This window comes from Lasioglossum baleicum, chromosome 11 (assembly GCF_051020765.1).
Source record: "Lasioglossum baleicum chromosome 11, iyLasBale1, whole genome shotgun sequence".
In the NCBI taxonomy this organism is placed as follows: domain Eukaryota; kingdom Metazoa; phylum Arthropoda; class Insecta; order Hymenoptera; family Halictidae; genus Lasioglossum; species Lasioglossum baleicum.
Window position 1 is genome coordinate 12,904,638 of NC_134939.1, and position 25,662 is coordinate 12,930,299.

Here is a 25,662-nt window from a genome sequence, read left to right on the forward strand (position 1 = left end):
AAATCCTTAGGCCTTAGACCATCTACATACCTCTCTAACCTCTGCTAACCTCGTCCCTAGTTTTATGGAGCGATGTTTCTTACTGTTGTTTACACAGTTATTATCAGTTATTATTGATTGTTCATAATTTAGGACATCGTAGAGAATTTGACATACTAATATATTATTCTTAAAATGACCCAAGTTTACGATAATTATTATATCCAATTTCATAAGAATGCAGAATTGCAGGAGGAATATAAAAGAAAATATCGAAGATTACAAAGGATCATAAAAGACACAGTTTTTGTAAGTTCATATTTGCTAGTGACAGCCAATCAGCAATAAAACAATGAATTTTACGATATTAGGAAAACGCTGCACTATGCGATCAAGTGGCACAGATGCAAGAGAATCTCATGCTCGTGGAAAAAGAAAGACTCTTTCTTTTGCGTAAGCTATGTCAACAACAAGGAGACTTAGATCCCTCTACTATGATAGCCAGATCACAGTCGAATGCTATTAATTCTGCAGCGTTTAATCCTGAATGCTCTACTCCTAAAAAAGCTGCAAAGAAAAGAGTTTCGACGGATGGATCAGGTATATTAGCTTTAAAGGGGCAGACTCTTGTTTCCAGAATTGCGAGCGTGCGGGTTGCGCCTTCTCATTTGTCGATAATGCAAACATGGGCTTTTTCAGTAGTCAAAAGCGCTAGATGAAAGATCAATCTAGGCTGCGATCGTCCTCAAAAGTCCAATTTTTATGTTTACAAGGCATAATTTGCATTATTCTGCAGCATGTAGCTGTCGCAGCTTTATGAAAATAGCTATATACACAGGTTTATGCTATATAAACTAGATTGATCTTTCATCCAGCGCTTTTGACTACTGAAAAACCCATTTTTTAACAAGAGATGAGAAGGCGAAGCGAGTCGAGAAGTAAAAACGAGTCTATCCCCTTAATTCGAATCACATTTAAAACACCTCGAAGATTACCATCCAGCTTTATCATTTACAGAAACAAAGAACAAAGCGAAACGGTACAATAAAACAATGCGCAAGGTAGTTCAATTAATACCATTGGATATGCATGGGAGACCTATATTTCCAATTTCTCTGGGCGACCTTACCGTTTATTCACTGGGTGAAGTAGTATCCGATAGAATGTCCTATCATACAGAGGATCTCATTTATCCCGTAGGTTATTGCAGCACCAGAATATATGCTAATTTAAGAGACGTAAAAACGAAAAGTTTGTATACGTGTAAGATATTAGATGGTGGACCGAAACCTAGGTATCGATTTACACATACTGTAAATAACTTATCAATGTTTTCGTGTATATACGATAACAACAATCTCGAATGCTTTTCATAGATTTGAAATAGTGTCCGACAATGATCTAGATCAAGCACTGGTGGGATCGACTCCAGATGAATGTCATTCAAAATTATTGTTGGCAATTTCTCCTGCGCTACGAACGATAACGCCGAAGGGTGCTGACTTCTTTGGCATTTCACATCCTACTATTCAAAATCTTATACAAAGTACGCCTGGCACACGTAAACTAGCTGTGTATAAACAACAACGTTTCGAAGTAAGCAAAATATTGTAGAAGATTACAGTTTGTATTTCTGTTTAAATGTTCGATGTATTATTTTCGAACTTTATATTTAGGTGAGCAAAAGTCAAATGATGGAGAGAGGCACAAGTCCAATAATGGATGACGAAACAGATCCAGGCCTTGGGTTTATCGCTCTGCACAGACATTACGCTTTAACAAATTCTTATAGGATCAAAGAAGAACCTACGGATCATGATCTTCTAACTCTTCAGGAACTACTCGCTTAGGTTTTCCCTGTGGATAGATATGCATACTATGTACTACAGAATGGGTAGAACAAAATGTGCAATGTATAAAACGATTTTATTCTCTATCGATGTAACTTTGAATCGTGGTTCCATTAAAAGTAATGTACAAATATATAATTATATAACAGTAATCGATATTGTAATGCAGTTACACTGAGACTCTAATCTTACACGTTTACACAATGTTGATGTAACATTTAATTATAATAGTACACAGAATAACATAGTTTCAATTTAAAATTAATATAATTTCAGTAATTATATTCAGTGCTTTATTCGATACGAGAGAGAGATTTCGGTACTCTACGAAATTAGCACAATTGAACCGACTTGTTGCTGTTGTTTGATCAGAAATCTTTCATAGTAAATATTTTCGTCGTAAGTTACAGCTTACAATGTGTAAAAGTCTCAGAATTGACTAGTTGCGGTAAAATAAAATTCGGCACCTCGGAATTACAAAAATAATCATTTCTTTTCTTAACCCAAATATAATCGGCAAATTTAATAAATATGTACATGTAAAGCGTACGCGTTGAATCAATACGTTGACAAATTGTTCTGCATCAATGCTTGGATGTTTGTATATCTCGTTTTTCTTTTCATTTATGTTTATATCGCTTTCATTCTCTGACAAACTTATCATAAGTCTTATTGTATATGGTACAAAGCAAACACATTTTGGTATAAGTCTGTAAAGCTTGAATAAAATAAAGAATTTTTATACATACACATTACATATGTATACACAGGTACAAATTTGATCAAATATCGTAGAGAAGAGTAAAACATTTTACTTTCCGTTGCGTTAACACAACAACAGTTTTCTACTGTACATGTGCTGTTCTCGTCTTCTTCAAATAATTAGCGAAACCGTCGAAAATTTCGAATAGACTTTCTGTCGTCGTCGTACGTGTTAAAACAATCATTTTTTTGTTTACAATTGTAGAAGAGTTTCGTTGACGCAAACGAAAATCAGTTAAGTATACGCCGAATAAAAAATAATAAAAATATGTAAAAACCTGAAAAATAGTTTATTGCTACATATTTTATCAAATTAATATGCGGATCATATTGTTCGTTGTCACCGTCTAGTTGCTGGTCTGATTGTTTTATTGAAGAGCGTGTTTGCGATTGCGATTACTGGTGAGAACAATTTCAGAGGAGCATCACTGAAAAATAACACAAATATGATGTTATCAAATTCAATTTAAAGAATAGGGTAAAGCTACCAGTTACCACATAAAATTGATGTTTCCCCTTCGTATATAAATCAAAAGTATTACAATCATTTTTGTTTAAGATGTAGAAAACATTAGTTGAAAACCTTATTCCCTGAGACAACGGAATTTTTCGTTTCCGGTTATAGAAAATGTTAAGAAACTGTGATAATAATGATTTCATATAATTATGAACAATAAAATAATGATTTTATTGTGCTATGGCATGAAAGAAAAGATTAATCAATTAATTTGTTATCACAAATTTCTTGTGTCCAGCAAATAGGACCAAACCTTTGGATTGAAACTTCGTTAATATTTGTTTTGCTTTTTAAAAAGGGATGGTAATCACAAATAATGCAAAATAAATTACAGAATGCCTTCAAATTAATAAAAAACTTCCAAGTAACTGGTACCCTTACCCAAGCTACGAATAGGTATGAATTATTCGTGTAGAATGTATAGAATCTGAAATTATATACCATACTCCAGTCACGGGTTCTGCTTCATTTCCACTAACGATAAACAATGGAAATAATATAGAAAAGACACAGCCACTGAAACAATAATGGTTTTATCATTAGAAAAAGAGAGTCGGTGCTTCTCTAATTACATAGTTATCGTCTCGAACGAAATACCTTATTATGTATGAATTGGGTAGTTGGGTAAGTACCGCCAATGGCAGACCAAAACCCACAAAGTATGGCCAGTTACTTTCGATGAAGCTCAAACGTCTGTGCAACTCCCAACCCATATTGAACCATTTATACTCGAAAGTATAGAGAGCGTATAAAAGGCACATATGTATCAGGGCAAGAACGTCACCTATAAGAGGTATCGGAATCCTGGATACCAACATTCCTTGTCCGAGAAACAGTGCTTGAACTAATATACTGAAAAGCGTATCGGCTACCAACTTGCTCACGCTGGACAGAAGTAACGGTCTTCCTTGTCTATATCTATAAGCACTGTCCGCTATGTCCTACATAATTTAGAAATATACATATAGTATTTCTTATAATCTTTTCTCTCTGATCGTGAAAGTACTCGTACCTGAAACCATAAACTGTTGACTATTCTACTGAGTAGAAATAGCGGCAGTACCCATACAGTGCCAAATATTAACGATAAAAATGGTTTAGTCCACGACCATACGGTAGTACCCATACCCGGAGAATGACCGAATATAATGGTCAATAAGTACTTGAGGAATGGTAGTAGGCCGTATTCGAAGATCAGTATGCTCGCCCAAAATACACCGCCGTTTAACGTGCAACACTGAATCGTTCTTTTCAACACTTTCGATTCCCTGAGGATGTAGCGCATAAACGTAACGTCGCAGACACAACATATGCGACTTTTAAAAACTCAGATCTATAGAATATGTAGAATGTACCTTAGCTGATTATAATGTTTGGTGGGATTATGTACATGAGTGATATCTTTCCCATGAATGTCTGTCCTAGACAGGGATTGCTTATATAACTTTTCATTGATACGTCTGTCCATGTAAAATAGCACGACTGCTCCCCTTAAGCTGTCGGCTAAACCTCTATACATGGCACATAGTATTCTCTAAAATGAGAAAAAAGAAAATCCATTAGTAATGTTGCTCTACTTTGGGCGCGAACGAATACAGATGCTGTAAATTGTTCCCTTTTAGTTTTCGATACCCTCTTGTTTTGCTACATGTAAGTAGAACTGTAGTTATAAAATATTTTACCTATCTGAATATAATAAATCAGTAAATTGCGGATCGCAAATTACATTCAGAGCAAAATTAAGTAGATGAAATTGAAAATTGTTGAAAAATTTTCAGAATTGAATATGTCAATATACGATTTCTTCTCTATTAACACTAAACCTACCATGAGGGTAGATATTTTATTTGACAATTATTGAAATTGTAAAGGTATTTTCATGGGAATTTATTGAATATATTTTTTGACTCCAGTATATATATTATAGTAAAAATTATTTTTATAATACTGTACATATCAGTCACTTTTGATAGTCGGTAGGTTTAGTGTTAAAATCATCAAAGAAATAACATTAAATTTAGTTTCTATTTCTTGCAATCGATGCAGACAATTTTTATTTTGCATAAAGATCCGCAAGTTACAAATATTTCTACTAAATAGAATGAAAAGAGGAGATCGAGAAAACACAATAGATATATAATGTACGAATATATTTGTAATATTTATCATCGCGTTTATTATTTCAGATCAAGCATTATTACTTACTGTCACGTTATCCATATTTCACAATCGTGTCCACGATAGAATACGATTAATTTATACTCGAAATATGCTGAGAGATCTGCCAAGAAAACATATTCGTGGTAACATAACTGTCCACATCAGGGACAATGTGAAAGCACACCAACAAAACGAATAAGAGAAAAATGTTTACGAGGATGATTCAAATATAAAAGTCCACCGACAGAGCTCGTCGAACGTACGCATACTGTCCAATACTGTCGTTCGATAATCTAATAATGCTTACTAAATGTGAATCTTTCGTTGTGAAACATACGAGTTCTAAATAGTGACTGGAAAATTTCAGAAAATTCCTAAATGCAAATATATTATTTCGTCGAGTAAACTCTTTTTCTGAAATCGTATCAGCTGATTGGTATTCGTTGCAGGCAAAGGTCAAATGGTGTTAATAATGTTAATATAGGTATAAAGGTTGCTGCGGGTGAGAAATAGTTGGAAATAGTATCATTTTTATTACATCGTTGTTAACGAAGTCATAGAGTAAGCACAATAGAAGAACTCGTTTCATACAAATGAATTTGTATCAAGTTCAATTTATGGGACACATATATACACATACATATATTTACATACTTGCGTACAATAAAATCTAGAACATATGTAAGTTATAAGTGCAGCCAAGTTTAGTGATAGTCAAGATATACGTAATTTATCTACGTAACCGTTTTCAGAAGAAAAATCATTTTTATTTATTTGTATTCAATTATTAGGTATTGTACTTCATTCATGTTTTTCTGTCTTGTCTTTCATTCACTCTTTATTCGATGTCAATATTATGAATACATGTACATATATATATATATATGTGTGCGTGTTTAAACTCCACCATAGACATACCACTTAGGCCATATATGTATCTGTATGCTCTGTATGTACATATGTATATGGTTTATATAAGGTTGTATAAGGTCTCGTGCAGTCTCGTGGATCGTGGATCTAGTTCCAACATTTATCGTTCGTGGCGTAAGTGCCGTAAGCATCGACAAAATACTGTCAGAGAGTGCTCACGCTGAGAACTTTTAGCGATGTTGGTATTTTAGATCCTTAGACCATATATCTGTAATACCGACGATGTCGGAGTCTGTGGTTGTCAGGAAAACCGCCGCATGTCACAATTTCAAAGTATTGAGCTGGCAAATAAGTTCGTTCGGTTTTTTAGAGTGGAATAAATCACAAAAACCGAACGAACTTATTTGCTAACCCAATACAATTTATATCGCTATCCACCACTGTCCATCACTTTGAATTATCTTGTGACGTGACTTGTGGGCACCAGATACTCCGTTATCTTGGAACATTGCGTCCTATATATGTATATATAGTCATAGGATAATCGTACGGATTACGGATCTTATTATTATATTGTTTATGCCGGCCGGTTGCTGTTCAGTGCTATTACACTGTATTACACATAACCATAAAGACAAATAGAACAGCTTTGAATACACGTGTATATGCATTTTCATGACGAACTTAAGTTAATACGGTAAAATAATAACGACAGAGAAGCAAAATGCAACACGACGATGTGAGTTTGTTTCAATCCAAGTCACTTTTCATTGAGTTAACGTTTATTCTAACCCTAAATTGTTTCAGGTCGTATGGAGTGTTATTAACAAATCGTTCTGTTCCTTCAAAGTAAAGTACGTAAACGAAAAAAGAAAAATCTCAACAATTTTTTACATAACCCTCTTATTTAATGTTTTGTTTTCACAGCACCAAATCACAAAGATTTTGTCGGAATGAATATAACCTAACAGGTTTATGTAGCAGATCATCCTGTCCGCTTGCAAATAGCCAGTATGCAACGGTTCGGGAAGAAAATGGCATTATTTACCTCTTTATGAGAACCGCGGAAAGGTAAACAATTTCATATTCATAAATTGCAACTAACCGGAGCAATGTAGAAATTTATTTTCTCCCTTAATATGTTCAACAGGTTGAAAATAATATAAAAGTATTTTGGAGTTCGTCTAATGTTTTCAATGTTTTAAATTACACCTACTCATTTTTGTCATAAACGCATAAAATCCTGTCAACGATTACATTTATAATTTTGTTGCCTCTGTCTGTAGCCTACCAGATGAACAAGTTCCGTGTCGTGTAGTATTTACTTAAAACCTTTGATTTACAGAATACACTTTCCAAAGAACGCTTGGGAAAAAGTGAAACTCTCTAGAAACTTTGAAAAAGCCATAAGCCAAATCAACGAAAACTTGTTATACTGGCCAGGATTTGTAAAAGCGAAATGCAAACAGAGATTCGTGAAAATTACACAGTATCTCATACGTATGAGAAAACTGAGATTAAGAAGACAAAAACAAATTGTACCGATACAAAGGAAGATCGAAAGAAGAGAAAGGCGTAGAGAAGAAAAGGCTCTGGTTGCTGCAAAATTGGAAACAGCAATAGAGAAGCAACTTATGGATAGGTTGAAGCAAGGGATGGTACATATAACCCTGTGTTTAATTATGTGTGACACTTGTAACGTTTACTTTCTACATGTTTATAGACATATTCGTTCTTCTTGCAGTATAACGATATTTACAACTTTCCACAAAAAGTGTTTGACAAAGCTGTGGAAGCTGTTGAAGTTGAAGGTGAGAGCGAAGCTGAGAGCGAGCGGGAAGAAGAGAAAGAGGAAGAAATTGAGAGAGAGGTAGAAATGGAATTAGAGGCGGACGAAAGAAAAAGAGAAACCAATGGACCACATTACGTGGAAGCAGAAAGCGACGAAGACGATGATTTCGATGTCGATGAATTGTCTACAGTAAATTTGATCTCCTGTTGCTCTTTATTCAAACTATTGTTTGAACTATTGTCTACAATTCAATATATTTGTTTCCGTAGGATGAGAATAGCGATTCCGGACGCAAAGAAGAAGTTCAATTATCTAGTGACTTTGAATCCGAAGCCAGCGATATCGAAGTAATAAATTCAGAATTTCTATGCTTTTCCAGGATTGGAAGGAAGGAGTTTTTCATTAGTTAAAAGCGCTAGATAAAAGATCAGTCTAGGCCGCGATCACCCTCAAAAGTCCTATTTTTACGTTTGCTTTATTCAGCAGTGTAATTTGCATTATTCGGAAGCATAAACCGCGCATGTAGCTATCTTCATAAAGCTGCGACGACTACATGCTGCCTAATAATGCAAATTACGCCTCGTAATCTTTATCTAGCGCTTTTCATTATTGAAGAACCCCATCTCTGCATTATCAAGAAATGAGAAGCTCAGTTAAGATACAATGGAGTGTAAACTCGATCTATCGTTTCAGGATATTCTACCTTCAACAAGCAAGAAACTGAAGCGGCCGAAAGTGACGAAGAAGAAAGATAAAATTCAAAAGAGACGTCGTCCGAAGGTGGAAATCGAATACGAAGTTGAAGAGGGGGCCCGACAACGAGTACGAACGTGATAATTATTTTGGTTAGGTTAATTGCAATTGTATTTTAAATAAAAAAGAAAGTATTTGTACAATACCAAAAAATTCGTTTCTTTTTAATGTGGCGAAGTGACGTAGCGCACTCGTTGGCAGATTTTGGAAAATTCAAAATTCGCGCCAATACATAAATACTCGAAAGGAATACATATAGGTATTAGGTATACGAATCATAGATGGCATTTCCTCAAATATAAATTGTGCGGACTAGCAGACGACATGTTCGTACGCAAGAAATAAGGTAATTTTATTCTCAATTTTCCTCGTGAAGATTCTAAATGGATATGGATGAATTGTTTGCCATCGAAGCTACAGTTGTATAAACACATTCGAATCGGTGGCTTTGCATTGCAATAAATGCATTGAAGCTGTATTATAAACACATATACGTGTACATATATACATGTATATATGTATGTAGTACAGCAGACCAATTATGCGTATATATTGTGTACGCTTGTTATCTTTCACGTATAGTATACGGTGTATACAGATACAGTATTCAGTATACTATACCGCTGCTGTATGCTATATACCGTATATGACCGTATACCATACCACATGACAGTATACAGTATACCTGAGTATACCTAAGGGCTTGTCTGGAAATGTATCGTACTGATCTGCTGAGACGTTTGAATAAAATTTACATTTATCATGAAATAAACGATTGCGTTGTTAAATACATATCCAATACATTGTTATCCAGGTATCTTTATTAAAATAGAATAATTTTTCTCAAATGTCATACAGTGTGTAAAGAGGAAGTATATAGACACACGATACATTGCTGTCTGTGAAATGCAGTGAAATGCATAGATCAGCGGAGCTTTTCTATTGAATTGATCATTGTGCGAAGAAAGTTCGGTTATTTAAATCACGAGCATCGTGCAGATCTATCGAATTCCACTATAAATTGGCCGCGGCCAAATGTCACGAACTTCCACGTTACCCGTGACAGTGCCTTTTGTTTGCTATAAATAGAAAAAGTAGGTTATCCCTAAAATCAATTCCGAAAATAGGGCAACGTTAACCAAATATGTTTATCGTTTTGAATATACAACTTTGCGGCAGGCGAACTTCTCTATTCGTATTTCTATCGTCTTCTTGAAATACTTCTTTCTCCCTTGTACACGCCTGCAGTTCACTTGACGCAAGGTATTTACTTTAATTAGTATTGTTTCACTGTGTGATAATTGCAAATCTGTTTCTTGTTGCCTGTTACGATAGTGCACAGTATTACATACTTGGAAATGATTTCGAACGCTAATATAACCGAAAGTATGAAATAATTATATCCAACGCTAAGACATTGTTTGAATAGAACTTTTAAAAGTTGTAGTATCTCTGTGCGAAAGAAGTTTCTACCAAACGAATGATCCTGCATCAATGTAATATATATATATATATTTTTATTTCAGGCATATGAGCTCGATAAAAGTTTTGGAAGGTTTTAATCGTATTTAAACCAAGGCTCGATTATGGTGGTAACGTAGTCAGAATCTCTCGAGGTTTCTTCTTATTTTGTATATCATCATGGAGTTGAACAATGTGGGAACCAACAAAAACTCGATATATATGGCAATATCGCTTAGAAAATTATGTTTAGCAACAGTATCCTTACCGCTTCTTACTTTGTTAGTCTGTTTCCTTACAGGATATATCTTCCAGCAGGATGACATTCATGAAACGCACTGTAGGGTACAATCATTTATATATTCCACACTGATATTTATATCTTTATTCGATATAGTGTTAAGAATATATAATATTTTCAATTTAGGTCTATAATGTACTTCCGTCAATATCAGCCATCACAGGTATCTCTCCCCAAAGATATTTATGGCGTATAACTATTGCATTACACATTGGACCCCGCCTAATTATTACCAGCGTTTACTATTCCTATTATTATAATATACTCAAAGCAATCGAAGACATACCGTTGAAGATGAAAGGGAGTAGACTGTTAAATTTATGTTATTGGCTCAGCATGGCGGAAGTAGCGACCTTGTGCGGCGTTACGTACATCTCCAATAGAGAAAATTATGGTAAGTAAATTTCTAAGTAGAGCTTCTTTTACTAGACTATTATATATACCTGGAAGACGCTGGCTCGTGGAACAGATGCTACTATTGCTGCTACTCTTCTTCGGGAGGGAGAGAAGCAACAACCACTTCTCATCTTCTCCGCAAGAAAAGGAGAGAAGCAGCCACATGTGTTTCGCGAGCCAGCGTCGTCCAGGCCTGATATATACTATTATTAGACCGCGAATCTTTATGCAAAATAAAAATTGTCAGCATTAATGATTTTAACAGAGGAGAAATCATATATCGACATCTTTAATTTTGAATTTCATCTACTCAATTTTGCTATAAATGCTTAAAGATTCGAAGTTTAACTATTATCGTTTGTTTCGAGCTATACATACATTTTGTCAGAACATCTATTTAATGATATTCTTTTCACAGCGGTACACGAAAAAATCTTCATCTGCTTTATGATTAGTTCCTTGACGTATATGCTAATGGCGGTACGGCTCAGTCGCCTTATAACACCGAACGCACAGAGTCTTCAATATAAACAGGCGCTTTTTGTAACAAGCCTTGTTAGTACTATTGGACTTGTTGTGTTTTTCCTGAAACACAGACTGCTCTGCCACGATCTGGGTAAGAAAACTTTTTGATTATGAAAGACAATTTCTAAATTGAAATTATACATGTCTACATTCATAGGAAGTACATATGAAACTTACTAGAACATTTTTTGTAACAGCATTTAGTTGGTTTTCCTTCTGTGAGTATGTGATCGCCTCTGCAAACATGGGTTTTCATTTTACGGTAGTTATAGACTTCCCCAAGGAACAACTGGTTGTTGGGAATGGTTTATCAACCTTAAAGGTGGATTAACTCCTTATAATATTTTATATTTATCATTATCCTATTATTGTCATCAAAGTGCCTACTGCCACTGTCTGGAAGTGCTATTGCCAAGAATTCAAAGTACATACATATGTTGTATTATACGAAGCTGAGTATCCACTGGTAAATACCGGTGAAGATTTTCTAACAAAACATCTTTGTACGTGAACAGATTTAAAATAGTTGTTACCAAACATTTCGTATGTACAGTGGTTTCAATGATAAACGGTGCGCTTATACATTCGAGATAAGCAACAAACTAAAACTCACACTTAACTGTCGCTGCTAAACTTCTTTGATTCTTTGAAAGTCCATTTTAATAGTAGAATGCACCAGCAATATCGGAGCAATTGGTTATCGTCAATTATTTTTTTAAATATCGATGTTGCGATACCATTGATTTCGAATCCTTCCGATCTGCTTTTTCGTGTCGAGTTCTTCTTGGTCTTTTAGTTGATTCGCCAGCTTTCGTTCGATCAAGTTTGGTGCTTTGGATGAAAATTTAAAACTGGTTTACTGGAGTCTTTAACCATTTTACGTGCTCCCCAATACAGTGGCTATTCTTTCATATTCTTCCTGTTATTTTTTATATTCTTTTTATCACTGGATATGTATATTTATTCTGAAATTGTTACATTTTTAATTGATAACGTGTACCAAAAGTATTTTTATTCACATCGATTTTAAACTTCGCTCGTATTTTACACGACAATTGTAATCAAAAAATATTGAAATTTGGATGTTACATTTATATTTTTTACGTCCAGCTGTTTTACCGAAACGATAAAATATTAACAGGTGTTCAAAAATTTGTACATATAGAGTGGATACACAGGACAATTGCACAAAAGAGAAATTCCACCGATCAACTTATATTTATTTTAACGAGAACAAAACTAAAGGAAAGGAGAAAAAGAGAGAAAAAAAGGAAGGGAAAGATTACATTATGCTGTAAATAGTTTTTCTTTGATCGTACATGTACATTCTGTTGTCCTTTACTTTACTTTCGAACTGAAACACAAAACGCAGTTAATATCTTCCAGTTATTTTTTCGATATAATCGACAATGGCACAATTAAGATGCTAAAGCAAAGAATCTAGCGCTTCCAAAGTATGGCATTGGTATCTTCCCAGGCAATGAAATCTTTAATGGCCTTTTAGGTAGTGGAAACTCGTAGCGATACTAGAGAAATATGTATCCTACATTCGAACAATATGAAATATTACAAAGTCCAAAGAAACGAGAGGGATAAGGATGTTTGATTTGCGTATACAGTTTCTTCGGAAAGTTAAGTTAGAGTAAAACATAGTAACGAAAAGTGGAAAGAAAAGATTGCGGCATCAGCTAGTTTACGGATTATTTGAAAGTAGCTTCCGTAGAGGTTCCCCCGCAAAGTGAGAATTCTAGTCAATAATTTATTCTAGTCGTCGTGTTTGATTTATTTGTTTAAAAAAATCTTTATGACATGACATCGTGAATTCTAATGCATTGTTAGCATGTAGGATGCATTTACATTAGCATGACTTTCATGTTTAATGAAGGTACATGCTTCTATAAAATAAGTGTATGCAATCTTAATTTAAGGTACTGTAGAAATATTGTGTCCAACATTGTACAGCTATATGTATATCATCGATATATACATATTTCATCGTGTATAAGTATACAATGCGACTCGTACATTGTGTAAAACGTAATACAACCGAACAAGAACAGGTTGTTCTTAATCGAGAATACTCGTCCGATGGAATAGATCGTTACAGTATTATGTTACGGATGCGGAAATTAATACTTGTGTTTCTATTTAATGTACGATCTGTGTAAAAGTGTAGCGGCGATAACGATCAAATACTATAATTGGCGCGCGTACAGTAACGACGTTAATAGAGAAAGGGATATCATGTAAAATCAATATTTATCTTGTATTATGCGATATATTTCTGACCAAAACTCGGATAACGTCCAAAATTATGGAACAAACTTTATGGAATTCGAATAATTGTTTATATGAAATTTTATATGTGGAAATCAGAATTCTCTGTCAAACGTATTCACGCGAAATGCTTCACTTTGAGCATGAAACGAAACGAAATTCGTATGGAACGAAACAAATTTGTGATAACACACATTGCTATAGATGACCGAATCGGTTTTACAAATTCGTATAAACGCTACTAACGCTTAAAAGCGCTAGGTGCACGAATGCGCGTGTCACATAGCGTTTACAGATAATGTGTCGTGTACACGTTTGCTGTTTTCATTGCGAATACTGACAAAATAGATCCTTAATAAGGTTTACTTAGGGGTGTCATTATTGCACATTTTTCATATTCCTTTCTTCCGAGTTTCATTCTTTTTTGTAGCGAAAGAAATTGTTCGACTAAGAGTTGAACCCTTCCACATTGAAATACATAGGCATAGCTAAATTTTTCAAGAAACCAGACTAATTCAAAATACGAAAGTTTCTACTGTGACGCTTGCAGTAATATTTCGAAGTCTTTTGGCTTTTAATAGCTAGTTTCCACTTGTTCGAAACCGCAATGAAAAAAAAAACAGTTTCTCGATGGTAGCTTTCGAACATTCAAAATCCGTGCCAAGCGATGTAAGTATTCGCGATACTGTCTACATACATGTATACATATGTATTCATCGTATCGGCGTTAAGACTACTGTACTACATACAGATTTCCAACCGGTTTACGATATACCTTTAGCCAATCATTTATTGTTCTCGTACTCTTCGTGTAATCTTAGGTCCTTAGGCATTTACTCGTAGCAGACTCGGTTTCTCTTTTTTTTTTCTCGAGATAATCTTTTGAACATTAAACGAATTTCTATAGGCACGTGTAGAGTGCTTACGAGTAGATGAGAGTAGTCTATCTCTACGTACTACGGATTCTAAAACTAAAAGTATCCTAAAACTAACGTAGCAGCGACCCATTTCGAAGAGTTTGCAAAAACGATTTATTATATATCGTATTGCGCATGTATACATACACACACACACACACAAACATTGAGCACAGAAAAATACATTACATATACGTACGTACGTATGCAAGTAGAGCGTTTAGAAAGCATTGTGACATACTACTATTTACTTCGGCATTCAAGTTGTAATAACAAAAATAATAGTAGTAATAATAACAATAATAATAATCATCACTGGCATGATAGTATTGAGCTGGTACCACATACATAAATATACTTACATATGCGTATGTATATGTACAAGTCTCTTCTCCATCGAGCATGGCCACCTAAATGATTAGCAAGTTTTCAATGTACCAAGTACATTGTACGCGATATAGTAAATAATCTCAGTTGGCTGGATTTAGGTGGCTGCCTGAAACATATTCGTAAATCGATCAATGGGTTGACAAGGTGCAACTCGACGAAACAACCTTGACACGTGTCAGAATCTTTATTTAATTGATGTCAAGCGACACTCTTGGCACGACGACTCTGTCACGAATTAGGCTGAATGTGTCTCTCCTATGGTTTAAACCTTTCAAACGAGATTTGTTGTTGTGTGTAAAGAAGTTCTGGCGCAGAGCAACTATACACGGAAAACTACGATGTAATTGTAGAAATTGTAGATCTACGCGTAGATTTAAGAAGATCGCGGAGCGAACATTAAGAAAATTACCGATAATCGCTTGACCCGCCCCTTAAACCGAGCAACGGTATACCGTATTATTATTATTATATTATATGTATTATACTGTAACGTTGTAATAATGCGAGCATAACGCGTATGTATGTGTATATACATTTGTAGAACGTACGACGAATCTACGATCAAAAGGCGCGACGTAGTCGACGTAGAGAGAGAGTACCATTTGTACTTTCTACTTCTATCGTAATTAACTACCGAATCGCTTGGAACCGCGAAACATATTAAACACGCTCCGTAACCGCGCCTTACTCGCGATCATAAGTTTTTCCAATGATAATTGCACGTCAATTTTTCTCGTTAACATGCATGCATGCACCGTTAGTGCTTCGATGCTACCGACAACTTTTTATCACCACTTGAGTATTATACGTATATCATAGTAAAAATCTGGAAAGAAATCGAACTTACAAGTTACGCGAACGGTTACGTAAGATCACACGAAATTATTCTAGAAAACAATACCAACGTGAATTACAAGAGCGCGTCCGCAACCCTCAGAGTGACTACTAACTTTGAATTAGCGAACGATAACTTGACGGACATATATATATATATATGAAAAACAAGAAAACCGAAGGAGAAAAAGAGAAATACCGATTCGATTTGAACGAATACAACTTGCGAAACCCTTACGGCTACTATTGTTCTAATATACACACATATAGCGATATTTGATTGTGAGCCGATGTTATCTTTTATGTGATATTATCACCGGAAAAAGTATACAGGTTTGGCGCTCCAAATTCACCCTTTTGCAAATCAATTTCATACATTAAGAATTATCCATTATATATTTCGATTAAATTATATATTTATTTTGATACACGCGGACGATGTTATTACTGCGAGGGAAGCAGAATACTCAATAGTTTCATTTAAAAAATTAATTAACCAGGAAATGGCTACAATGAATATGCACTTTCATACATTACAAAGTTAATGAATCGGTGATTACTAGACAGCGTAATTTATGCATTTATAAGAAAAATGAGTAATTTAAAACTGTTATATTATTTTCAATCTATTAAACATATTAACAAAGAAAATAACTTTTATTTTGCATAAAGATCCGCTGTTTATTAATTACTTTTAGATACATATTTGATGTACATCTTTGCAATCAATAAAATTTTGAATTTATTACTTAAAGATACTATATTTGTAAAAGGTTGAAGTTGATTTGCATAGGGGTGTATTTGACTTGCAAAAGGGTGAATTGCGAAATCTGTACTGTTCTCTTCTGTAAAGAATTTCGGAAGCTTGCGTGCAAGAACGAGCCTCGTTGACAGTTCTTTCCGTAATAGTTCAAAATGTATTGAACTCGTTCGAACAGCAATAATGATACTGTAATGAAACAAAAGGAAGCAAGAAAGAAAGAAAATAATAAACATATCGATACGCGATGGCGACGTCGAAGGAAAAGCAACGGTAATTTCTCTAAAAGCGAAAAATTCGCTTCGACGACGAAACACGCTGTTGTACAGCGTAAAATTAGAAAAATGCTTCGGTCTGCTATTCGCCGAGTCACGGAATCCGAAAAGAAATTGTTACGCGGATATTCTTGCTAGCAGCTCGCGGATGTTATTCCCGGGCCACATACTTTCCAACATAATTTTCTCGCCGAAACACTTTTTCTGATTTTACACGAACGAACGACAAAACGGATATATCACTTGTTCGACACGCGATTGATTCCAACGATCGATGGCTCTGTGATAATAAGCATGAATAGCGGCCATTATATTTTTATGTTTCTCTACGGTAGAGTATCGAGGTGTTACCTATTCTCGTATCGGGCGTTTCAAATGTTTCGTACAGGTTGAACTCGATTAAATGCACTTCTTTTCAATATTGTTCTTTATTTCGTTCGGTAGGGAACGGTTTTGTTCGATTCCTTGTGATTCCTTTTGATCCGCTCGAATTTCGGCAGAAAGAGCATCGTTAAAAGATGACACCGAGCGTAAGATAGGGAAAGCAAAGACACGGTTCAAGGAACGCTTTCGTCACTCAATATTTATTTTACAGTTTACGACTTTACGGTATCAAATTTCGAATACCGAAGAGTGGCAAATGTTGTACAATATTATACAAATTACCGTACTTCTTCGGCAAAATTCTGTCGAAAAGATGAAATTCGATACCGTGAATATGTTGCTCTAATTTTGATAAAGACAACAAAATGAACATTGTAAGAAGCGAGAGTATGTAAGGGCGTACCAAACTAGTGTATACAGAGAAAACGGAGAATTTCCCCGGGTGGGAGATAAGAAAATTGAATAAACTTTGCTTCTGTAGAATATATTTTGTTCCTTAAGTATCGTGGCCGTAGGTAATCCGACCGATAGAAGTTTTCTATTATTTCGAGATACCTTGTATGTGTGTATATGTACCTCTATAAGAGTAGCTGCATACAAATACATAGTTGGCGAATCTTTACAATACGAAGTACATGCTCTTATTATTTTTGTAGATTGATTTACAAATAAAATCGAAAACATCTATTACTATTACTGTTACAATCACCATGATTATTATTATATCTGTTAATATTGTGGACCTTATTAGAATTCAAAATACAAAATAAAAACTTTCTACCTAAATTGCAACAAGCTGGATAGAAATACAAATTTATTTTCTTTCTTAATATGTTCAGTAGATTGGAAAAAAGTATAACTGAAAATGTTCAAAAAATGCTTAAATGTAAAATTTGATAGAATTTTTACTACCACAGAAAGTAGGATTTTATTTATTTCTACTTTTTCAAATTTACCTAGAAAAATGGAAAATTGCATAAACATCCGCAGTCTAAATATCAGATGATTGCATAAGTTCGTGGCTGTGCTGCACGGCGCAGTGTAAAAACAGAAAATTGTATAATCACCATTCTTTTCTAATTGTAGAAAACAATGGTGATTATATAATTGATTAATAAAGCTGTATTCTTTAAAATTTAACCATTGAATTTCATTTTCAAATCGGGCACGAACTTACGCAATCATCTAATATAACAACAGTTTGAAATTCTTCTAATGTTCCTATTGTTTTCAATCACACCTGTCGCCCGCTTTTGTCATAAATCATCAAATCCGCTGTCTAATCATGCGTACACGTGGCACAAATTCGATTGACTCTGGGTACTAGCATCGATCTGTAATCCTCTATCACCTCAGGCGCGCACTTGATCCTCTTCTTCTTGTACGCACGATCAATTGAAGCGAAAGCGATCGAGTATATGATGCCCGATGAAAACTTTGGCGTGGCTGCCGAAGGTAATTGAACTCTGTTGACCCTAACGCACAGAACGAACGAGAGAAAACAAGCTGAGAACGTGCGACAATGACGGAGACTTTCATACAATTACTGTATATGTAAATTATAGTATTCTGAATAGCATCTGGAAGGACTGATCGAAGTTTCTGCTCGCAGAAAAGGAAATGGAATAATTTTCTTCCAATGATTTTGGTAACACTATTGAAGAGACATGAAAGGGTTAGCTCCTTGAACGTGTCAAAAATCACGAACACGAATAAATAAAGCACGCTGTGCTTGTACATATGTATAACAAGTCGTTGTTGATCGCTCAAACTTTTCTCTCTCTTTCCAAGTTCCACGACAATTCCCACTTTAGTGAACACAATAGCTACTATTTCCTTCTTCTTCTTCGTACAGTGTAGAATGTTTATCTATACACACATCACGATTGTTTCGTTACGGCACGCGCTACCGAAAGTTTCGACCCGATTCGTTTCTTCAATTGATTGGAGGATAGGCTCTTCGTTTTCTGCATGAACAACGGCGACGAATCTTTCGAGTACAAGACAACTTGATCGTTGCTGTTGCTGCCGTCGGTTTCTCGTACAATGTCTAGAAACAACCACCGTTGATTACACGCAAGAAAAATGAAAGGAAAGGGTGCGTCACAGTGTGTAGTTTACCGGATGTAGTTTTCTCAAAGGTAGCAGAATCGTTTTTCGAAAGGGATTCTTTTATTGTGACCAATTGATCGACGTTAACGGAACTGTCTTTTGTTTTACTTGTATCGCCACGTCGATCTTTCTTGGTTCTCTTCTCGTTCGAGATTGGATCGTGGTTTGTAGAAACTGTATCGATACAGTTGTTACAGTACCATACGATCCTGGGATCGTATACGTCGACGTCAACGACAGGGGGTTGGTGACACAAAGGGTGATAAGCTTCTTGACAGTCTTGGCACTCCAATAAAATCAATGGTCCCAGTTTTGTTCCGTTGCATACCTTTCGCATCGAATGCGGAATTAATAAACATAATATCATATTGTGTAACACGATTCCATCGACATGAACGAATAAAAACCTTGCAAAACAGTCCGTCCCCCAATCCTTCGTCTGGAATGGATATCCTCGGAATATCACCACTCTCGTTCGAATCGTCAACTTCGATTTCCTCCTCGTCGAACGATTCGAATAACTTGTAATTATTTTTTGTCGCATTGTCGGGCGTCTTCGTAGATTTCCCGTTCGGTTCCGTATCTGCCTGACCGTCGAATATTTTCATCCGTCCCCAATCATTTTTGATTACGTTATTTACGAGAGGTGGCACGTTTGCGAATTGTTTCGTAGCGTTATCGTTCTTCCGTAACTTGCCGTCTTGCTTTTCCGATTTGTCGGTCGAAAATTGACTCCCGCGTCTGCGAGGTTTTGTGTTCCGATAGGATCGTTTTGGCACCCTTGCTCTTAAAGTTTTGTCGAAACCGAGTTTCTTTTCGATGCTCGCGTCCAGCATTTTCCGGAGCTTATCGGCGCTATCGTCGTCCGTTGAATGCAACAACGCCAGAGCGTTGAAGAAGTCTTTGGTGTCGGTATCGGACGCGGATGCGTCTTCCGTGTCCTCGTACATGTTCTCTGTACGATGTCAGTAATCGCTCTTGTCCTGTCCAATTTGTATATGTGTAATTGATAGTTTCGCGATGATCAAAGACGAAAGAAAGGATGATCATACATCGTTCTACTGGAAGGAACTTTTTCCGGATGGAAACGACGGAAATGTCAACTCGAATAGCAAACGCTCGACTTTGTAGCTCGATTGTACATCGAGCGAATTCCAACATCGATAACGGACGAGGCTCTGGGTGGGGATGTTCATTGTGAAACGTGCCGAATCAAAATAATTGATATTTCTCGCGGTGATTCAGAGAGAGTCGCCACTAAAAATTGCTGTGCCATTATTGAAGGTATTGTTTACACAATTAAATATGTTGGTAATCGATCTAATCGATTACTGAACATTTAGATATTGTATGAGGTATTATATCAATTTCATATCCGTCAAAACAAAAAAATCGGAATTATTCTAAGTCGGAAGAAATGCTTAATTTTCGAGTTTAGCTAAATTCGATTTTTCCGTGTTACACGAATATCCTCTATAAGAATGCGATCGCGCGAGTATAATATATATAATATATATATATATATATATAATAATAATAATATATATAATAATACTTTATTGTTTTCCAGTTTCGAGTTTTGAAAGAGCTTGCTGCGGTGTTGTTCGTCGGAATCGACCGGTGAAAGAAAAATGTACGTGCGTAGATGGAAAAAACTGGTAAAATGATTTTTCTCGCATCTGTCAATCCCGGCTTGGTTACCTAAAACCGTGCTAGGTAGTTAGTAAAGGGTGAGGTGTTTTGATGAATAACGATAATAAAGTGTTCTGATAAAAGTTCGATTTTTCCGCGAATATCGTTCGTTGCACGCGATCGCGCGAGTATAATATTTTAGTGTTTTCCAGTTTCGAGTGTGTTCGTCGGAGTCGATCTGGGAAAGAAGAAAGATCGTGGAAGAAAGTGCAATTCGATAATTATGGATCGTTCCCCGGCTGCAAGCAGAGTACCAGAATCGAGTGGAATCCAGCTGAGAAGCCGGAGTCGGTAGACGTCGAACGAGTGGGATTATTCGGCAGCGGATCGGAGCAGGAGCCGGGGAACAATGTCGGAAACGACGAGGACGGTATGCCGAGATATGCAGGATATCGCGCAAACTGCGATCCTTCGAGATCGAGGGCAGAGGCGCGGGATAGAGACACGGGTAAGGTAAGGGTGTGCGCGAGTAAACCTGGATACGTATCCGTATCCGTATCCGTATCCCCGCCTGGTTTGCCCTGCCTTGTCCTACCCTGTACTACCCTGCCCTATCCTGTCCTTGCACCATCACCACTACCACCACCATTGCCATTGGCACTGGCACTGGCAACCTCGACAGCAACGCCAACATCGAGAGAATACGTCCAAGTGTATTACCTCCGGAGAGCTCACCGTACCACCTAAATATGTAATAATATCTACTGGAGATACCGACATTCCTCGACCTCGAGAAGAATTCGATCAAAATGTGTCGCGATATTCCCCTGGTATGCCAGGTGAGCTACGCGTTTCTCCATGCTACCCTATCCTTTCCAACATCGCCTCCCCGTCTCCTTCTCTTCTTCGTGTCTCCTTTCTCCTATCTGTTATCCTCACTGGCTGTGTGCTCCCTCTTTCCTCCGATTCAATCCAAATACGTATGTACTTTGGACTGTCCATGGTCCATGGGTATACTGCAACAATTTCGCTGTCCTGGTTGTTTGTTGCTCGTTGAAAGCCCATATATCGACACTCCGAAACGATTCTACCATTTTCGTGATATTTCAAGCATTTTCCAAATAAGCTTCTCCGCGATATTTTAATACCTTTTATCTTGTCGTTCGCGCAAATAAATCTCCGACGCGATAAGCTTCGCCAGGAATCCCACCCTCGCGGAATATCCCCCGGTTATAAGAAATGTTTTCCAAGTTTATGAGGTGATGCGAAGGTTTACCGTAGGATGGATCGAACGAACGGCTTTACCCCTTTTTTAAAATAACGGAATCAACGGGGAAGGGAAGTGACGGAAGCGTCGTAAAACACGCAATAAAAATATTTCCTGGCGAAAATTTCCAAGAAAAATCGACGGAAAGAAGAATATTACTACGGCGACGATGCGAAACATTCGACAAAACGTAGAAGTTCTGTATTAAATAGAAGATGAACGTTTTTTTCATTGGGGTAAAACGTATTAAAACAGCCCGATGCTCGCGAGAACAATTTGACCGTGCGTCCGTTCTATGCGTGCCACGATATCCGCATACAATTTAGCCATTGTCGTGACGTCACAAATTTAAGCGGAAACTAGAATTGGTCGGCTTCTGCGTCCTCTAGTGTAGTTTCAAACAATGCTGGAACAATAGATGTAACTTCTGCGTAGCTATAATTTCAAGTTTGCTCCAATTTCTGCTGAACGAGTTAAATGTATCGCGTTGTCGCACAGTTAAATTAAACGATAAAAACTTTCGCTACAACCGCCAATTTAACCGGTTCCTAGCATAACGAAGATGAAGGCGAAGACGAAGAGGACTCTACGACACTGCAAAATTTCTTGCCACCGTCAGGTGTAATCAATCGGCAATGTCGATGAACTTGTGCGCCGACGCCGGATAAAGTTATTAGATACGATTCAATGCAAAATGCTTGATTGCGTAACACGGCGAAGCAGGGAATATCGGATCGGAGCAGTCACGAGTACAAACTTTCGTTTAACTAGTTTCTTCAAGATATTCTCGTGTTTTATGTTTTATACGAGACTAACGCCCGGATATAGTCAAACTTCTGCATCCTTGTTTGATTAGACGCATCATTTTGTGTCGTACATATACGTGCCCAGAATTATGAAAGTGCTCCAAGTCATATATTTCTTGTTTCGAGAAATTCCAAGGAAAAGGATATTAATCTAACAGTTTATTTTTGGCAGCATCGCAAAAATTGCATTGAATTCATTTAATTGAAAATAATGTGATGTGGAATAACTGATAAACTTTTTTTTTTCAATTTTCACTTGGACCACTTTCATAATTATAAGCACATATAATGATTGTCGGTTGAATTTGAATATAGTTTAGTAGATTGTAGAGTTTGGAGTAAAGCGATGATAACCGCATTCGAAGACAAGCGGTTCGATTACGATGTAATTTCTGATCTTATTGTTTTACGCGACCATACTTTGACAATCGGTCGTGACTGTCGCGAAACTAACGGAGCCATTTGACAATGGGCTCGCGTGGGTTCGTCGAAGCGTCTGGAAAATCGAGCGTTAACGTAATTAGGTAGTTAAACCTCCCGGGTGAAATCGAACCGTGCTTGTTATTCCTATTCAACGTGTCGCGCACACTGACAATGAAAACCCGTAGGAAAACTGCACTGTGTTACTGTATTTCACCCTCCGCGGCTCCTGGCTCGCGGGATCGTGGCTCACGGCCCGCGGCCCGCGGCTCTCGGCACATGATCCTCGCTGAGTCTGTCATCATATACCTCTCTACAGTATATGTACAGTATACAGTATACACACACTGTACATACACAGTATCCATACATACGCTCCGCTACCCTGTGATCGTTCGTAAACATTTGTCGGATACAATGCGTCCGACTGACAAAATCGAGGTTGCAATACAGCACACCGCGTACTACCGTTCTACAACTACATATGTACATATATGCATACGAGCACAGTATAAAAGCATTAATTACGTCCGCTTTTGTCTTCGTGCGAAAGGCACGCTTTGTACGCCATTTTGATACGTGACATTCGATTTCACGAACGTTACCCCGGTTTTGTCATGTTTAAATCGCACCTGTGACCGTTATACAAGCAAATACCTATGTATACGAGTATTATATGTATAATACACGTACGTGTGCATTGTCGAAAAAATATTGAATAAAAATGTAATTAATTTCCAAGGGATTGGAAATTTTTGGAAAAATTTTCTTTCGAAATAAGGGTACCCTGTTAACCCTTTGCACTCGGAGCTATTTTAACTGGAACATTAAACATTTCTTCCGATCTAGAATATTTCCATTCCCTATGATTTCTCTGAAATTTTATGGATATCAAATAGGTATAATATACCTCATACAATACCTAAATGTTTAGTAATTGATTCGATACCGATATATTTAGTAATGTAAACAATATTTTGAATAATGGTACAGCAATTTTTAGTGGAGCCTTAATATATTCAATTCAATGCATCGACAAAGGTGATCGAATCAAATTATACCTACAAACGATTTAACCAACTTTTGCCGTTCGCTCTTTTTTTTCTGGTCAGCCTCTGTACAATAACCCTCTGCAGGTAAGGTAGGAAGTCAACAATTCGAATAAACGATAAAACATCATCGACGTCTCTCTCATATCCCGCTGAATACTGGAAGTTTTTCAACAGAGTACAAAGCTTTTGTATTATACAATCGACTTTATTTACTAGTTACGATTTTACATGGTGCAAAGTATGAAATAAACTATTTCTTTCTTGCTTGGTTGTCGTTTGTTTGGTGGACGAATTTTGAATGAGTGTGCGAGGACAGTGACTGATTTGTTGAAATGGAAAATTTTAATGTGTTAAGTGTCAAATTGAAAGAGAACTATTTTAAAACTTTTCTACTTAACATTTTAAGGAAGGATGGCTAAGGTAGAAGGTATGTAGAAGGTAGAAGGTAGAAGGTAGAAGATAGGAGGCAAAAGATAAAAGGTCCGTTCCGTTCGAACGGGCCACGAACGTCACTTGGCAATTTGAAGCCAATGCACTTGTACCGGGTCAGTTATGTCTCGCACACAACTGAGCCGACTACCGTCAGCTAATCCCCTGAATCCGATAAATACATACAAATGGTGCTCGCCTGTTTACTCTCGAAAAATCGTTGACATAGTATCAATGTATTATACATACATACAGTATAATCAACAGTAAATAAGTTGCAGTTGTAATCTCGTTTACGATGATTAGGATCACGTCGATTGCGAGACCATAGCGATGTAAAGGAAGCGAAACAGTAAAGTATGGAAAGAGCGATGGAGAAACGTTCGCGAATATTTCTGGAAAAGTTGTCTGGAAAAAAGCTGTGAAATGCAACCGTTGCAATTCAACAAGTGCCCCTAAAACTTGAACAAGAAAGGATAAACGAGTCGGCGGGAGTAACATCCAACCCCTATTACGTACGTGACGCGACTGATCGTGCCATTCGTGTTGCAAGGTAGAGTGGGGGGATACAACGGTCTGGGTTAGATGATTGTTGGTGGGGGGTATTCGGTCGGTTCAGATCGGCCGGGATCGTAGATATTCGTGTATCCTCGGCTTCTGGTTTCTCCCGCGGCCGCATAAGCGGTGTCAGCGTGTGCGCAGACCGGCTGCGCAGCAGGCGTGTGCGTTGTCCAGATTCTT

At 36.7% G+C, this 25,662-nt stretch overlaps 5 protein-coding genes across 10 annotated transcripts; 3 read left to right on the plus strand and 2 right to left on the minus strand.

Annotated features, from left to right (window-relative positions):
• The first annotated feature begins 15 nt into the window (after positions 1-15).
• Positions 16-2,577, plus strand: LOC143213711 (transforming growth factor beta regulator 1). The gene is made up of 5 exons (XM_076433821.1): positions 16-288; positions 351-579; positions 997-1,273; positions 1,356-1,575; positions 1,656-2,577. The coding sequence occupies exons 1-5, from the start codon at positions 175-177 to the stop codon at positions 1,827-1,829; spliced, it is 1,014 nt and encodes a 337-aa protein (XP_076289936.1). The 5' UTR covers positions 16-174; the 3' UTR covers positions 1,830-2,577.
• Tank (EI24 domain-containing protein tank) lies at positions 1,887-5,775 on the minus strand. 2 transcript variants are annotated; one of them, XM_076433823.1, is made up of 7 exons: positions 5,576-5,775; positions 5,314-5,389; positions 4,464-4,642; positions 4,121-4,376; positions 3,706-4,049; positions 3,550-3,624; positions 1,887-3,019 (listed from the first exon to the last, which is right to left on the minus strand). In XM_076433823.1, exons 2-7 carry the CDS (start codon positions 5,326-5,328, stop codon positions 2,932-2,934), a joined length of 957 nt encoding a protein of 318 aa, XP_076289938.1. In that variant the 5' UTR covers positions 5,329-5,389; positions 5,576-5,775; the 3' UTR covers positions 1,887-2,931. The 2 variants fall into 2 exon arrangements, with proteins under 2 accessions (XP_076289938.1, XP_076289937.1); XM_076433822.1 differs by having other exon boundaries at positions 5,483-5,775.
• A 942-nt stretch (positions 5,776-6,717) lies between these two features.
• Rbm13 (RNA-binding motif protein 13) lies at positions 6,718-8,849 on the plus strand. The gene is made up of 7 exons (XM_076433273.1): positions 6,718-6,877; positions 6,946-6,992; positions 7,066-7,209; positions 7,484-7,796; positions 7,883-8,119; positions 8,200-8,277; positions 8,624-8,849. Exons 1-7 carry the CDS (start codon positions 6,863-6,865, stop codon positions 8,762-8,764), a joined length of 975 nt encoding a protein of 324 aa, XP_076289388.1. The 5' UTR covers positions 6,718-6,862; the 3' UTR covers positions 8,765-8,849.
• A 90-nt stretch (positions 8,850-8,939) lies between these two features.
• Positions 8,940-17,896, plus strand: LOC143213427 (post-GPI attachment to proteins factor 2-like). 5 transcript variants are annotated; one of them, XM_076433278.1, is made up of 5 exons: positions 8,940-9,029; positions 10,210-10,489; positions 10,572-10,839; positions 11,260-11,457; positions 11,564-17,896. In XM_076433278.1, exons 2-5 carry the CDS (start codon positions 10,325-10,327, stop codon positions 11,695-11,697), a joined length of 765 nt encoding a protein of 254 aa, XP_076289393.1. In that variant the 5' UTR covers positions 8,940-9,029; positions 10,210-10,324; the 3' UTR covers positions 11,698-17,896. The 5 variants fall into 5 exon arrangements, with proteins under 5 accessions (XP_076289393.1, XP_076289391.1, XP_076289392.1 ...); XM_076433276.1 differs by lacking the exon at positions 8,940-9,029 and adding an exon at positions 9,337-9,497; XM_076433277.1 differs by lacking the exon at positions 8,940-9,029 and adding an exon at positions 9,526-9,946.
• On the minus strand, positions 12,620-25,661 carry LOC143213423 (integrator complex subunit 12). The gene is made up of 3 exons (XM_076433271.1): positions 19,723-25,661; positions 19,325-19,643; positions 12,620-19,253 (listed from the first exon to the last, which is right to left on the minus strand). The coding sequence occupies exons 1-3, from the start codon at positions 20,263-20,265 to the stop codon at positions 19,084-19,086; spliced, it is 1,032 nt and encodes a 343-aa protein (XP_076289386.1). The 5' UTR covers positions 20,266-25,661; the 3' UTR covers positions 12,620-19,083.
• Between the last annotated feature and the right edge of the window lies 1 nt (position 25,662).

Coding starts and splice junctions, on each gene's coding strand:
- LOC143213711 (XM_076433821.1), top strand. CDS start 175: ATGACCCAAGTTTACGATAATTATTATATCCAATTTCATAAGAATGCA. Junction 289..350: donor TCATAAAAGACACAGTTTTT/GTAAGTTCATAT, acceptor TTACGATATTAG/GAAAACGCTGCACTATGCGA. Junction 1,274..1,355: donor GATGGTGGACCGAAACCTAG/GTATCGATTTAC, acceptor TGCTTTTCATAG/ATTTGAAATAGTGTCCGACA.
- Tank (XM_076433823.1), bottom strand. Junction 4,377..4,463: donor AAACATTATAATCAGCTAAG/GTACATTCTACA, acceptor CTACATCCTCAG/GGAATCGAAAGTGTTGAAAA. Junction 3,020..3,549: donor GAACCCGTGACTGGAGTATG/GTATATAATTTC, acceptor GTTATTTTTCAG/TGATGCTCCTCTGAAATTGT.
- Rbm13 (XM_076433273.1), top strand. Junction 7,797..7,882: donor ATAGGTTGAAGCAAGGGATG/GTACATATAACC, acceptor TTCTTCTTGCAG/TATAACGATATTTACAACTT. Junction 8,278..8,623: donor CCGAAGCCAGCGATATCGAA/GTAATAAATTCA, acceptor CTATCGTTTCAG/GATATTCTACCTTCAACAAG.
- LOC143213427 (XM_076433278.1), top strand. CDS start 10,325: ATGGAGTTGAACAATGTGGGAACCAACAAAAACTCGATATATATGGCA. Junction 10,840..11,259: donor CTCCAATAGAGAAAATTATG/GTAAGTAAATTT, acceptor TTCTTTTCACAG/CGGTACACGAAAAAATCTTC. Junction 11,458..11,563: donor ACTGCTCTGCCACGATCTGG/GTAAGAAAACTT, acceptor TTTTTGTAACAG/CATTTAGTTGGTTTTCCTTC.
- LOC143213423 (XM_076433271.1), bottom strand. CDS start 20,265: ATGTACGAGGACACGGAAGACGCATCCGCGTCCGATACCGACACCAAA. Junction 19,644..19,722: donor GGGACGGACTGTTTTGCAAG/GTTTTTATTCGT, acceptor TCGATGCGAAAG/GTATGCAACGGAACAAAACT. Junction 19,254..19,324: donor CTTTGAGAAAACTACATCCG/GTAAACTACACA, acceptor GGTTGTTTCTAG/ACATTGTACGAGAAACCGAC.